This window comes from Elgaria multicarinata, chromosome 15 (assembly GCF_023053635.1).
Source record: "Elgaria multicarinata webbii isolate HBS135686 ecotype San Diego chromosome 15, rElgMul1.1.pri, whole genome shotgun sequence".
Lineage (NCBI taxonomy): Eukaryota > Metazoa > Chordata > Lepidosauria > Squamata > Anguidae > Elgaria > Elgaria multicarinata.
Window position 1 is genome coordinate 27,965,243 of NC_086185.1, and position 15,913 is coordinate 27,981,155.

At 43.3% G+C, this 15,913-nt stretch overlaps 1 protein-coding gene across 1 annotated transcript in view; it reads left to right on the forward strand.

Moving 5' to 3' along the window:
* The window catches only part of MTMR8 (myotubularin related protein 8), a 42,410-nt gene that overhangs the window by 4,050 nt on the left and 22,447 nt on the right, over positions 1-15,913 (forward strand). The window contains exons 2-5 of the mRNA XM_063141841.1: positions 4,331-4,453; positions 6,227-6,389; positions 9,159-9,316; positions 12,591-12,719. Coding sequence (XP_062997911.1) covers positions 4,331-4,453; positions 6,227-6,389; positions 9,159-9,316; positions 12,591-12,719 — 573 coding nt within the window. The remainder of the gene's footprint in view (positions 1-4,330; positions 4,454-6,226; positions 6,390-9,158; positions 9,317-12,590; positions 12,720-15,913) is intronic.

A 15,913-nucleotide genomic window follows, 5' to 3' on the forward strand; every position in this document is an offset into this window, starting at 1 on the left:
TATTTAGTTCATATTGGTAATATTCCCCTCAACACAGAGCTAACCTGGTCCTCCTTTCCCCTCAACCCCCATGCACACAAAATTAGAGGTCAGGTATTCCAAGCAAGTTCATAACACAGCGCGTCTGCTTTCATTACTGGTTTTTTTTAACATGCATTAACGATTGCTCCCAGGTCTCCAATAACTCAGCCCACCTCTCTACAGAATTTAAATTTCCACCACTGACTTCCTCTGACTTCCAGGACAGATAGAAGATCTGCATCTGTACAATGTGATCGTAGCCCCTTGCTCCTCTGGCTTGCAGTTTTGATGGCGGAACTGAACCTCCAAATAGAGGTTGGGATAAAAAAAAAGCGGGGAGAATGCGTGGCTAGTCCTTTTATGCACTTATTGTAACTTTTAGTCCTGTAAAACACTATAATACTCAGGAAATCCCAGAAGTCAGTGGGCTTAGCAATGTGTTTAATTTGGAAGCAGTGATTGTTAGCAGAAACTTGCAGTTAATTCATAATAACTCTGCGTATGACACTGCGAATATTTCTACCATGTCCTGTCATTCCAAAATTACAACCTTTGGAGATTCGGTTTGCCTGCAAATATTGTAAATATTAATAGTGTAAATATTAAATCAATGAAGGATAGGTTAATAAATCTACCTCAGAAATATTGTTCCAATGGAATTTTCTGCTCTCACTTCTTGCTTTACTGGATTTTTGCTTTGGGAGGTGTCCCTACCAAAGTATGGCTCAATATAGTAGCTTTGTGTGAACTTTCTTTCAAAATAGTTGAAGCTGAAAGATCTTGCACTAATTCTTAGAATTCAAGGGTCTTTATGAATTAGCTGGTAGTAGGAATGTCCGGGTTAAGTTTGCTTGCCAAAGACAAGCACAAGAATAATTAACTATAGGCGTAAGTATGGTGTATGAATAATGCCAGAGCTAATTAGTTACTAATTGAAAAGGCAGTGAAAAGGAGGTGAACTAGTGAACTAGTACACAGAATGGGGAGGGGCAGTTTCAGACTCTGGCATCCCTGAGCGGAATCATAATCATAATCGGTATTTATTTTGCAGTTTGGGGGTATGTATGTAATGAGCACTTAATAATCTTATTCTTCCAACAGCCTTGCAAAATAGGTCTGTACAATTATTATTATTATTATTATTATTATTATTATTATTATTATTATTTATATAGCACCATCAATGTACATGGTGCTGTACAGAGTAAAACAGTAAATAGCAAGACCCTGCCGCATAGGCTTACATTCTAGTGGGATCTGTGCACTTTATGTTATGGGATGATGTCAAAATATTAAATAAGAAATGTTATAAGGTTATTCAATTCTATGTATTATGATTTTAATTTGTAAAATTTGTTTTGTTTTGTTTTATTTTGTTAAATAAAAATAATCATATGACAAGTGGGATCTGCAACAAAATATATCAGTGTACAATGTTCCCGTTCCGGGTGCCAGCCAGCCATGCCCTTTTCCAGGATTTTTTCCTCCATTTCCTTCCCCAACAAATGCTCAGCATTGTGTGGTGACTGAGCATGCTGAGTTCACATTAGGCCGGTGGGTGGGTGGGCACAGCGGTGTGATTGATACCCAAATCAGGTGCCAGGTTAAGACTTTCCTCTTTGCCCAGGCATATGGCAGCACATCTTAATCACCCACATGTTTAGTTTTTTTAACGGTTTTTAATGCTTTATGTGTGTATGTTCTGTGTTTTAAATTTTTAAATTTTGTATACTTGTTTTTAATCTCAATTTTAGAATTTCTGTAAACCGCCCAGAGAGCTCTGGCTATGGGAGCGGTATATAAGTGTAATAAATAAATAAATAAATAAATATTTTTTTCTACTTCTGCAAACCTTGGGATTCCCTGAAATATCCTGACACACCTCCCGTTTACTTCTCGGTGGGCCTTTTTTGACGTTAGTCTTATCGGCTCTCCTAGTTCACTATTGGAGGATGATCATGGCCAGTGCAGATGGGAGGGAGCTGAGGTCACCTAGTGAGTTCAATGGCAGGATTTGAACTAGGGACATTGCGATTCATGGTATCTGCAATGCTACACCGGCTCTCTGTTTTCTGAAGGCTTGGATTCAATTTTCTTCTTCTTCTTCTTCTTCTTCTTCTTCTTCTTCTTCTTCTTCTTCTTCTCTCTCTCTCTCTCTCATATATTTCAAACTTTTGGGTGTGTTGGGACATGTGAAGAAAACATTTTGCTTAGCCAGCTTTGCACCTGATGGAATATTCGAGTCTGTCTTTGAAACCTGTACTGATTATTATCCTGCAAGTACATGAAACAATTTTTCTAAAAAAAAGAAATGGTCACTGAGTAATGAGAAGCAACTTCAATGTGGAGCTTTTATTTTAAAATATTTGTGACTTCAAAAAGTTAGGATCTCTTTAAGCTGAGCAGTAGAATCTTATCTGAAGATGAAAGAACCTGGATGCATTCCCCCCCCTTTAACCTCATTTCCTCTTATCTGAGCAACATAGATAAGAAAACCAAACACTGAATGAATGGAGTAATGATCAGGCATTCAGATATCAGGGAAACACTGAATTTAGCCATCTTGCTACCTCTGTCCTTATTATGATATTTACATTGCACTCTGTTGTCCTGTTTTGCTGGCTGTTGGCTTACAGAAGATACAGGAACATGAGAAATTCTTTCTTTAAACTGTGCCAAAGTGATGTGGCAGGGAACTGACCTAAAGCTTCAGTTGTCCATAATTTTATTCTTCAATTCCTATCCTGTCTTTCTATATTAAAACTGAGCCATGCAAATGTTGTTCCATTTTAAGTTTAAACCATGAAAGCTCCATGCTTTGGCAGTTAACCTTGCAGGAAACCTGGTGTTGACTAGTAGATTTACAGCCTCCCATGTCCCCAAATTGGTGAAGTGAGTAACAAAAGCAAGCCTTTACCTACAGACTTAAACCTGAGCCCTGAAAGTCCACCTGAACAGGTGGCCTCTTCAGAGACACCCCGTGGTTGCCATCCTGAAAGGATTCACTGGAGAGCCCTTTGCCAATGGGGTGTCAGCAAAAGAGGATGATTGAGCTGCTCTCAATGGTCAAGGCATATTTTTAAACAATATACATGCCATGAGTTGGCCATTTTCTGCTTAACCCTTAAGCCAGCTGTGTTCTAGTCTTTTCAGGTCATATTTCAACTGTTACATATCACCTGGAAATCAAGGTGGTTTCCACTGGCAAAACAGCAAGAACAGACATTTGGAGCTATTTTGCTAGAGGCCCTAATCAGGTCAAAGTTGGTGGAAATGTCATTTTGGGCAGAGGAGGTATACTTTAGGTTTCTCAGATCTACTTCTTCTTTCCTTTTTTTTAAACACTAAAACACTGACTAGAGCAGGGGGTGGGAAACCTTTTTCAGTCCAAGAGCTGAATTTTAATTTGGGAAGGGTCTTGGGAACCACATTCCAGCAGTGGGCAGGACCAAGGGAAGATGTAGCTTGTACCAATTTGGACGTTTTCCCACCAAGCATACAAAACTCAGCTCAATTCTACGTGTATCTATTCAGGAATAAGCTCCAGAGCAACACTTCAGTTCTAAGCAAAAGTCTACTAGTTACTTGAGCCAGATGCCAAATAGCAGTTTAGGAGCACAAGCATGAACTTTGGATTACAGAAAAGAGAGCCTTTGAGTCCACACCCAGTGCAGGAAATGGTTGACAGTACCAAAAATGACTTTGCACAAAAAATTCCTCCCCTTAGAACAGTCTACTTAAGAAATAAAAAGAAGAACCTTTAGTTGTTGCTGTTGTTGAACCATGGAGTGTCAGAAACCCTTTCAGATCATCCAGAGAACTACCAGTGGATCCCGTTCTGTCTTTTGCCCATCCCTGCCCTAGGTAGCTCTGACAAAACCTCCTGGCTCATGAGACTCTGGGTTGGACCAACCTATGTAAGTTTTACAAATACACTGACAGCCTCAAAATGGTTGGCTGTGGGGCAGAGGACTAATGTTCTTATATTTAAAAACAAGCTTCCTTGCTTGATCTCCTAGAAGTGATTTTTCCTCATCAAAGGTAGCAGATGAGAGGCTATTGCAAGCCTGACCTAACTGGCTCGCACCCTGACAAGGACATTGGAGGACGAGGCTCCGTGCTTTAGGATCGCAAGAATGGCATGGTTTCCATAAGGCCAATGACTGGATTGCTCATTTCCAAGCCTGTCCAAAGAGCCTGCATCCAATCTGGGCACGCGTATGGCTTTTACGTGCTGTGACTGATCTGGTGCATTAGAGATCTTTTTGACATGTTCTCATTGGTTCTTCTCTTCCCCCCTAACCTGTAGGTAGAAAATGTCAAGTTATTAGATCGATATGCCAACAGAAAGCCAGCAAATGGGACACTATACCTGACAGCAACTCATCTGATCTACGTAGATGCTTCGGCTGAAGTTCGAAAGGAGACATGGGTAATGTCGGAGCACAGGGGCAGCCTGAGGACCAGGTTGGGGACATCTTGTGAGCTAACGAGGTGTACTGATTTCCACAGTAGTGTGTAAACAGCTTAACCCTATTAGTGTATAGTGATATGTTTGAGCTATGTCTGATAAGCATGACATGAGCATTAGGACATAAGGAGAGAGCCCCAGTGGATCAGTCCAAGACCAGGGTGGATAATAATCAATGATTATTATTTTTTTAATCTGATTTTTTTATTTAAATCGGATTTTTTAAAATAAAATGCTTTTTGAGGAAAAATCTTTCTAAAGATCGTTTTCTATTTAAGATACATTATAGTCCAAAGGTTATTCATCATGAAATAAGGATTAGTTTTTAATTATGTAGCATGAGGCTGTATATTCATGCAATGTTTAAATTTTTGGGTAAATGAATTCCATTAATCCATTCACAATGTCATGCTCTTCCAGAGGTTTCTGTAAGATTATTGGGCATTTTTTTCTCTCTAGAAAATATTATCACAGATGCTTGGTTTTACAGTTCTCAAAACTGTGAATTTATGTCTGCAGAGATCACAGTCCCATTGTTCTTTTGCAAATCTATGTACACAGAATCAACCCCTTACCTCTTAAGTGCTAAGTTTCAAAAAATTCAATGAATAGAGTGCACTTTTTTGTGGAGGGGGGAAGTCACATGATTAAATCGAGTCTTTCTGAGTAGTGATTTAAATTAAATCCACCCTGTCCAAGGCCGGATCTACACTACTGCTTTAAAGCGCTTTATAACAGTTATAAAGCGCTATAAAACTGTTATAAAGCGCTATAAAACTGTTATAAAGCGCTTTAAAGCAGTAGTGTAGATCCGGCCCAAGACTCCAGTTCCCTCTTTCCAACAGTGGTCAACCAGTTATGCCCATAAAGATCCTCCAACTGGGAATCAAGTCAATAGCATTCTTCTGCTGCTCTCTCTTCAGCCACTGATGTTCAACAGCATTTGTGTTGATTATTCAATTTTTGGACATGAGAGTAGCATTTTTTTTTAGTAATGAACATTATCTAAGATCTAAACTTGCACCTTTAAAGGTTCAGCAATGTTTTGCTCACACAGTTATGCTTTGCCAGAAGGGTGTCTGCGCAGTACAGAGATAAGAGAGAAAAGTATAGGATGCCAATTAATTATTCACTTTTCATATTCATCCCTGTATTTTCACACTGAATTAATTTTATTTCATGAAAGGGAAAATGGAAAAGCAGCTTGGCAAATAAGTTCCTTCTCAAATTATTAGCTTGCAAGTTTACTTCCTAGCTTTGCCTGCCCACACATCCCTATCTTAGTCATTTGTGCCTTCAAAGAAAAAGAGAATCAAAGTCTGAAAAGCACCCCTGCCTGGAGACACTTACCCCCGGGGAAGTGGCTGTTTATAAGTCTGATTCAAAGTACCTGCACCATCCTAGATTTAATTCATGTTTATGAAGTGAATCATCTTAATAAACAATGTGGGCGCCTGGGGCGTATGGTGGCTTTAGCTGTGAGATTTCACTTTGTAGAAGTCAAATTACGATGTCTTTCATGCCAACTCTCAATTCTCAATAATAAATACTGGATGTTTGGTGGTTCTAAAATCTAAACAGCCACTACTTGAAGTTAGAATTGCTCCTTAAGTTTTCACTGTCAAGCCACTTCCTCCAGATTGGCACAAGTTCTTATTTTAAGGTGAAATCCGCAGGAAGAACACTCTGAATGGGCCTCCGTGAGCTCTTTTCCTGTTTTCCTGTTTTCTACAGATTCTTCACCACCATATTGCCGCTGTGGAGAAGCTGCCTCTGACCGCATCTGGATGCCCGCTGCTTATTCACTGCAAGAACTTCCGTGTGGCTCACTTTGTCCTTGGGCAGGAACGGGACTGTCATGAAGTCTACACGTCTTTGCTGAAACTCTCGCAGCCAGGTACTTGTGCAGTGCAGCCTGTTTCAATATCCTGGCAGTGTGGTTTCAGGATGAGGATGGAAAGCTCTTGTTATTGACCTTTGAGTGCCTCTTGAACTGGACAGTAAGAAAGGAATGCATTGAGAAGTTGTGCTATTCCTGTCAAGCGTAGAAATATCCTATGTTTTGTCTGGGCAGAACGTTGGTAGCATTCACACATTTTTGTTGTTTTTGTGTAAATTGAAGGATTAAAGGTTCAAAAAAGCATTTTTGCTTGACCTTCTAAAATACATTTGGTCCGCTTGGCATGTTAGGAAAGATTGCCTGAATTGTGGTGATGAAAAAGAGAGAACTTGGAGCACAAAGTGAAGCAGTAGCAATTGAAATGTGAGGGAATCCACTTCTCTAAGCCTGGAGTAAAATATTGGCATTGAGCACTGACAAAGTTTGTGATATGCGAAGATCATAGAATCATAGAATAGCAGAGTTGGAAGGGGCCTACAAGGCCATCGAGTCCAACCCCCTGCTCAATGCAGGAATCCACCTTAAATCATCCCTGACAGATGGTTGTCCAGCTGCCTCTTGAAGGCCTCTAGTGTGGGAGAGCCCACGACCACCCTAGGTCATTGGTTCCATTGTCGTACTGCTCTAACAGTCAGGGCCTTTTTCCTGATGTCCAGCCAGAATCTGGCTTCCTGTCACTTGAGCCCATTATTCCATGTCTGTATGGAATTTTTTTTTCAGGCTGTGGTGCCAAATTCTCACTGGTTGCTCTGGGGGCTGAACGTCAATATGCCCATAACCTTTCAATGAAAAAATGGTCATTTTCATCTGAATTCAATACCAAATTTTCAATTCCTCCTTAAGTAAGAACTGAAATGGGGAAAGGGGGATTTGAAATAGTTCTAGCCGTTTATAGTTTGAGTATTGTAATATTATATTTTAATTATAGTTATACTGTTATAAGATTGATCTGCATGGAAAGTTGCCACCAAGTTCAGTGCAAACTGGAACTAATTAGTGGGAATGCTAATGAGTATATTTCTAACATATTTTTTTTTATTATAACTTTATTATTTCGTTTGCATTGTTGGCCACCTTGAACAATAATTTTAGGGGAGAATAAATGTAATAAATGCATATATTTATTCTTACACGGTGCTTCACTGCATGTAGTAGCAGCCATGAATGGGTCAGTTCTTTCCCATAGCAATGTGTGTGGAATTTGGTAGGGATTAGACAGGCTGCAGTGGGAACCTTCACGGGCATAGTTAAATTGTGGAATTCACTACCACAAGACGTAGTGATGGCCACCAATTTGGATGATGTTAAAAGGGGGTTGGATAAATTCCTGGAGGAGAAGGCTGTCAGTGGCTACCTCCAGTATCCGAGACAGTAAGCCTGTGTGTTCCAGTTGTTGGGGAACATGGGTGGGAGGGTGCTGTTGCACCGTGTCCTGCTTGTGGGTCCCTGACTGATGGCTGGTTGGCCACTGTGTGAGCAGAGTGCTGGACTAGATGGACCCTTGGTCTGATCCTGCATGGCGCTTCTCATGTTCTTAGGCCTGGTGAGGCTCCTGCATCTGTTTGTGACCCAGCTGAGATCACAGTATCTCTCACGATCAAGTCCTGAAGGCAGCTTCTGCTGTCTTGCTACTTTAGTGTACTGGGCCCTTTATCCTGCTCGAGTTCCCATAGTTTTGTTCTGGTTCAGTTCCTTCACAGAATCCCACAGTATCTGTCCTCAGCAGAGCACATAATTACTCATTATTTACTAGCAGGTGACTACCCGCTAGGAAATAATTACCCGTTTGGCATATTGGCTACTTTATCAGGTGCTGGCAGGGCCCAATCTGCCCCTGGAGAGCTTTGTGAGAGTCAGCAGGATGAATTATCGATTGGATTTGCATTTTGCAAAGGCAAAAGAGGAATCCTGGGAAGGCAGACAGCAAAGAGGGATGGACGGGAGGTTTCATTTGTCTGTCTGAATACTGAAGCTGTCACAGGATTTGACCTTAATGCTTGAGGGAACCATCATTCCTCTCCCCCCCCCGGCCCCCAAATTTGAGAGCATCTTATTGAAACAGTTCTAGGCAGGTAAGTGAGCGTCAGATAAAATTAGTGCAGACATGACATTTTCCGTATTGGGCTAGATATAAAAGACCGCAATGCTTTCCTTTGTATTACAAGATGTAAGTAATAAAGCAAACACTGAAGAGGAAGGGAAAGTGTCTGTAGAGGAAGGACCCCAGCCAGTTCCTTTATTTATGTTTGATCATGTTTAAATCAAACATGCTGGCCCTGTTCTGAAGACACCTTAAACCACGGCTTTAACCACGGTGAATAAAGCAAAAAGCCTTATTCACTGTGGTTAAAGCCGTGGTTTAAGGTGTCTTTTGCTTTCAAACAACTTGGCACAGAAGCTTTATGAAAGGTGGTTCTCTTCTTTTATGACAAAGTTTACTATTTTATTTATTTATTTATTTATTTATTACATTTCTATACCGCCCAATAGCCGGAGCTCTCTGGGCGGTTCACAAAAAACCTATCACAGGCATGTGTGTGGATTAGCCGGCGAGGACACTAGTAAAATGTTTTGTGGGTTAGTAATTTTAGGCTTTGTTTTCAAGGGTGAGGGAAGTTGTGAAAGAAACAAATCTCATATGATTGAATGAAAGAGACAGCTCCTAACTTCACCGTGTGTGTTCGTGGTTTTCTGAAACGCTTTGGCTTGACCTCCATACCCAAATGACTGATCTTTGCCTCTCTTAAAATTGCTTTTGTGCTCCAGTGAAATCGGAAGAACTTTATGCTTTCTCTTACAACCCGAAAATGCCCAAGGACAACCGGGAGATGGGCTGGACGCTGATAGATGTCAAAGTCGACTACCAGCGGATGGGGATTCCTAACGACTACTGGGAAATTACTGATGCTAACAAAGACTACGAGGTGATTCTTGCCCAGCCGGCAGCCGGGTTCTGGTTACCGTGTTACGTTTTGATATTGCTTCATCGTGACTTTATTTGTGAATTTTGATTTTACTTGTAAGCTGCCTTGGAAGCATTTATATCCTACAAAGCCAGATATAAAACATAAATAAATTGTATCTGAGTAAGGGGTGATTCTAGTGGCCAAAGAGGTGCTTTGCAATCATAATAATAATGCAATCATTAAAAGCATTGATAGTCTAGGAGCATATCACTTAAGAAGGCTGATCACATGGTAAAACTTCTCCTGGGCTGAACCGTTCAAACTGCAGAAGTGTGTTAAGGGCATAGAAGAAGAGTCTGGAGAAGATCAGAACAAACCTTTTATCTAGTCCAGCAGCCTGTTTTTCATGCTGGCTGGCTGGCTGCTTCCAGGAAGCCCCCAAGTAACTTGTCAGCAGTAACTCTTCTCCATTGTTCATCCTCCCTTCAGTTCCCCTGCCATAACATCCTGCCTCTGAATCCAGAGGTTCTGTTGAGCTATCATGGATAGACCCACCCTGTATGGATTTTTTAAATTCCACTTTAAAGCACTCCGATTCAGTGGCTGGCATCTGCCTCTTGTGGCAGTGTTACATCATCTGGGAATTAAACATTTTGTGAAGTGCTACAAATTGTCTGTTGTGAATCTACTGCCAGTCACTTAATTTTTTTGATGCAGCCTTCCCTAACCTGGTGATGGTGAGAGTTGTAGTCGGACGCATCCAGAGGGCACCAGGCTAGGGAAGGCTGTTCTAACACTTCCTTTACCCTCACGTGGAAAACCAAGGTGTCTGGGGAGAAAGAATTGGCTAGAATCCCTCTCCAGGATGTAGACTTTCCTACATGCGAGGAGGTTTGTTTTATATGGGAGTGTGTTTGCACATATATGTGTGTGTTCAGTAGGGCTGTGCAGGGACCCCCCCAATTTGCCTCCGAGGCCGATCCGGAGCCCCCGAAGCAGCCCCAATCCACCTCAGGGCTGCCTCTGGGGTTCCTGAACTGCCTCGAAGCCGAAGCAAAATTCGCACCCTCCAAGGTGAGTCAGAGTTTTCTGGGTGCCAGCTGCGCAGCCGGCACCCAAAAAATTCTCCCCACTTACCTGGTGCCTCCACCGCCCGCTGCCACGGACAGTGGAGGCACCAGGTAAGACCCCCTTCCCCACTTACCTGTGGCGGCTGCTGCCGCTGGCTTATTTCCGGCCTTCAGCGTCCTTGAGTTGAAGCCGCCGGACGCAAGGCAGTGGCAGATGCAGGTAAGGGGAACTTGCCTGCTGCCTCCGTCGCCATCTTTCTTCTGGCGGCTTCCGGTGCCACCGGAAATGAAAGGGAGTAGGCCATGCAATAACTTAAAATCGCACGGCCTACTCCCTTTCATTTCTGGCGGCACCGGAAGCCACCAGAAGAAACGTGGTGGCGACAGAAGCAGCATGTAAGGAGACAGGTCAGGGGTGGGGGGCAGGGCCGGCTCCGAACCACCGAGGCGGCCCGAAGCTTTGGAGCCAATTGGCTTCGGACCGCCTCAGCCCTCGCCCGAACCGCCTCAGATCTGGTTCAGAAAGGTCCGAACCACCCCAATCCGCTTCGGATTCGGGTTTCAGATCTGAGGCAGTGCACAGCCCTATTGTTCAGCCATTTTCTTTTATTTGGACCCTTTGCTTAGTGCCTGCCAAGTTTTCAGGGAAAGTCTCCAGTGAATTGGCCTGCCCTTGTGACCGGGTCCCCTGATATTTATTTATTTATTTATTTATTTATTTATTTATTACATTTCTATACCGCCCAATAGCCGGAGCTCTCTGGGCGGTTCACAAAAATTAAAAACATTCAAAGTATAAAACAACAGTATAAAACTATAATATAAAATACAATATAAAAATGATATAAATGTGAATGCACTGAAGACTGTTTCTGGCCCATTTGCATTGGCTTCCTATATGCTTTCAAGGCGCTGTTTTTCACCTATAAAGCCCTACATGTTTCGGGACATGGTTATAGTGACTGGGTAGATTCAGGTTGGGAGAGGCATTCCATCAGGTATTGCGAGCCATGTAAAGGGGGGGGGGGACTTGCATAAAATCAGTGACCATCAAACCAAAACAGTGAATCACAAAAGCTGCATTCTAGGCCAAGATCTAAAAGGTTTTTTAAAAATCCAGCATTAAATATTGGCAGCATTAGAAAGCTTGGGCAAATAAAAGTTTTTTTTACCTGATGCCGAAAAGTTAATAGCCTTTCCACCAACAGAGGTGCAGCAACTGAAAACACCATTTTCAAGTCCACCTACCTGACTGCAGTTGACATAGAGCCAGGGCCGGTGAGGCTGATGTTTAGCTGAGCAGGTTCATGCAGGAGAAGGCAGGCCTGTAGGTCCCCTAGTCCCAAACTGTTAAGGGTTTTTATAGAAAACCGACGTTTTGAATGTGATCCCTTCACCTGCAGTCCAAAGTGGTACACTCCAGGCACACTTTTACCAGCATGGTACTCTAGTTACGTACTTTAAGTCTTCCTGCTGGACTAGATGGTATGCTAGGTGAGATTTATATTCATAAGCTCAGTCGAAACAATAAAACAAAACACTGCAATGTTTCCTGAAGGCACATATTGGCAAGCTTCCCAAGGAAACTGTGCAACAATGGGGCCACAACGGAAAAGGTCCTGCTCTCTGTTCAAACCAGTCTTGCACGTAACTTGGAGCAAGTCCCCTCTTACTCCGGATCATCGTGAGAAAGGCTTGTAGCTCAGTGATAGAGCACATGCTACCCATGCAGGATGTCCCAAGTTTGATTTCTGTCTCTGGAGAGCCACTATCAACAAAACTGGGCTGGAAGGAGCAACGTTCTGACCCAATATAAGGCAGATTCCTATGTTCCTATTTTGTTTGACTTGCAACAACGGTGTCTTGGGAGGTTGTGGGCTCTCCCACACTTGAGGCCTTCAAGAGGCAGCTGGACAACCATCTGTCAGGGATGCTTTAGGGTGGATTCCTGCATTGAGCAGGGGGTTGGACTCGATGGCCTTGTAGGCCCCTTCCAACTCTGCTATTCTATGATTCGATGATCTTACACTGATTGTGAACAAACGCCGTTAATGTCCGTAGGCTCTTGCAGCTAATTTGCTTTCATTTCAATACTGGGTTGGTTATTGTTGGCAAGTGCTAGATTGCAAATCTGTAATAAATGCTTCGGCAAGCTAATACCACGCCGATGAATAATTTAAGGTCCCAGTGCTCTTTCCCCTTCACTCCTTTTCTTGTCCTAGGTCTGCAACACGTACTCTCCGGAACTAGTGGTGCCTAAAGCAGCTACCAGGGCGATGGTGATGGGGAGCTCGAAGTTTAGAAGCCGAGGTCGGATCCCAGTGCTTTCCTACTTCTACAAAGAGAATAACGTTAGTCACGCATGTTCCACTCTTTATGGGGTTTGGTCTGTCCAACGCAAGAAATAACTCCTCATATATCCATGTGACGCTGTTTTGAGCTCTGCCTGTCTTGTGAGCCTTTTCTGGGAGCTTGTCAACGTATATATAACACAGTGCGGTGGGAGAGGTCACTATGTGAAATGTGCTTCAGGTAGGGAATCTCATTTTGAAGAGTCTTCCTTCTAGAAAAGCTCTCTGCAAGCAGAAGCTAGCACACCGGGAGCAGATGTTTCGCCCTGCTGTGCTAGCTATTTATATGCAGGGTGTGTGTGTGTGTGTGTGTGTGTGTTTAACAAGGCCAAGAGTGTTCAAAACTGATTTCCCCTGCCTAAGCAGAGACAACATTCTGCAGAGCTGGAAAAAGTGCAGAAAGGGACAACTAAAATGATCCAGAGCATATCCCCTAAGAAGGACGTTTATAACAGCTGTGATCATTTAGTTTGGAAAAAGGAGGCTAAGGGGAGAGATGATAGCAGTGTACAAAATTCTGCATGGTGTGGAGAAAGTGGATAGGGAGACATTTTTCTCCCTCTCTCAAAATACTAGAACCCAATGGGGTCATCCCATGAAGCTGATTGGTGGGAGATTCAGGACAAATAAAAGGAAGGACTTCTTCACACGCTGCATAACTATGAAATTGGCTACCACAAGATGTGGTGAAGGACACCAATTTAGATGGCTTTAAAAGGGCATTGGATAAATTCCTGGAGGAGAAGGCTGTCCATGGCTACTAGCCCTGATGGTTATGTGCTACTTCCAGTATCCGAGGCAGTAAGCCTGTGTGCACCAGTTGCAGGGGAACATGGGTGGGAGGGTGCTGTTGCACCATGTCCTGCTTGTGGGTCCTGCTTAGTTGGTCCCTGGCTGACAGCTGGTTGGCCACTGTGTGAGCAGAGTGCTGGACTAGATAGACCCTTGGTCTGATCCAGCAGGGCAGTTCTTATGCTCTTAGAAATGGCTGAGCAAAATAGCATCGGCTGTGATCCATCTTAAGACAGTAATTTATTGTTCCCCGCTCAGGGCTAGATGACCTGCTTTGAATTTCATTTAGATTAGAGATTTATTTTTATTTTTTTATTTATTTAAGCATTTTTATGCCGCCATTCAGCCAAAAAAGGCTTTCACGGCGGCTTACAAAAGTATTTCTTGACAGCCCCTGCCCACAGGCTTACAATCTAAAAGACATGACACAAAAGGAAAGGGGATTGGGAGGGAGGAGGAGGAGGGGGGAAAAGGAAAGCAAACTCAGGCACTACAATCTTAGTTGCAAAGTTCAGCAGTTAGTTGGCAGTTGGCAGCAGGAGGGAGGGGGCTCTCAGCTGGAGCTGGACCCAGGCACGATGGAGAGGTGCCTGGCTGCTTCTTCCTCCCTCACTGGTGGCCTCTGCAGTGTCAGTTGGTAGCAGGAGGGAGGGAGCTCTCAGCTGGAGCTGGACCCAGGCACGATGGAGAGGTGCCTGGCTGCTGCTTCCTCCCTCACTGGTGGCCTCTGCAGTGTCAGTTGGTAGCAGGAGGGAGGGAGCTCTCAGCTGGAGCTGGACCCAGGCACGATGGAGAGGTGCCTGGCTGCTGCTTCCTCCCTCACTGGTGGTCTCTGCAAAAGGTAGAATCATATTTTTTAAAAACAACAACAACGCCGAACACTTTTTGAAGATTAATCTGAGCCCTTAAAATCAGCGGGGCGGGGTAAGGCTGAATTTCTGAGCTTCCAACTTAGGTACATCCAAAACCTTGCTGCGGGGATGGAGTGGAAGGAGGTAGACGTGAAATGAACCAGGTTACATGTTCCAGCAACTGTTGAGTGATGGCAGATAGAGGACTCTGTGCTGCCTGTGGCCTGCATGATGAAGACCTGATCCCCTTTCTCCTCCCCCCTCCCAACACCCCCTCATTCCCCTGTGGTGTCTCTGCAGGAATAATGGGGTGCAGCCAGCTCCTTGCTACATGCTCCAGAGCCTACAAGTGCTGCTGATGGCTTTGATGCACGCAGGTGTCCCAGGCCTTGCCGTGGCTACTGGGCCTTACAGATACAGTCTATTTGTCTATTAATTATATAAATAGGTAGAGGAGCTGGGGTTGCTGTAAGCCAGCCTTCCTCAACCTGGGGCGCTCCAGATGTGTTGGACTGCATCTCCCAGAATGCCCCAGCCAGCAGCTGGCTGGGGCATTCTGGGAGTTGTAGTCCAACACATCTGGAGCGCCCCAGGTTGAGGAAGGCTGCTGTAAGCGCTGTCCCACTGAGTTCCATTTGTAAAAAGTGGCATTAAAGCACTTGGTAGCAACTTTCTCTTTAGCTCAACCTTGAAGAAGTACCTCTTTCCTTCTTGGAACTACAAAGCTGGTTATGCTTGTAATTAAATCTTACCCCTGCTAATCTCAGCCTTTTGCACCAGACAAAAAAGCTTGGAACGGTGGTATTATTATTATTATTATTATTATTATTATTATTATTATTATTATTCTGATTAAGTGGTGCTTGTTCTCATTGCAAAAAAAAAAAATGCTGAGTGCTTAGTCTTTAACTTTGCTGCCTCTGCAGTGCCCTAGGCACAAATATGTGCCGAATTATTTCGCAACTGAATTTGTTTTCCTGAGGAAACTTTCCTCAACTGATGGTGTGTATGCTATTAAACTTGCATTCTGATTGCTCAGCATTGCCACCAGTGTGTGAGAGAAGTTATAGCTAAATATAAATAGAGACAAACTGAAGTACGTATGGGGATGATAATCTTAGTTCCCGAAAAGGCATTGCTTCCTTATCCAAAAGGCAGTAATCTCTAAATGGAGACTGCGTCTTTTAAGTCTCCTTATGCATATGGGGTCCAAATCAAATCTATATTTTGTGAACCGCCCAGAGAGCTTCAGCTATTGGGCGGTATAAAAATGTAATAAATAAAGAAATAAATAAAATAAATATCAAACTCACCCATTCACTCGGTTCAGACAACGTGTTTCTCTATGCAGTGTGAAAACTCCAATCAACTGTTGAGTTTGTAGGAAGTATTCCCCACACAGAATGTTCTAACTCCACCATTGTGTGACTGTGGGCTCCCGTGGAATTGAGTATAAGTCAACGCGACGTTTGATTGACAGTTCCTCCTCCCTCTCTCTTCCCCCAGTCCTCCTGATGCTATCCCATCAGCCATTGCTGCAAAAAACCACCA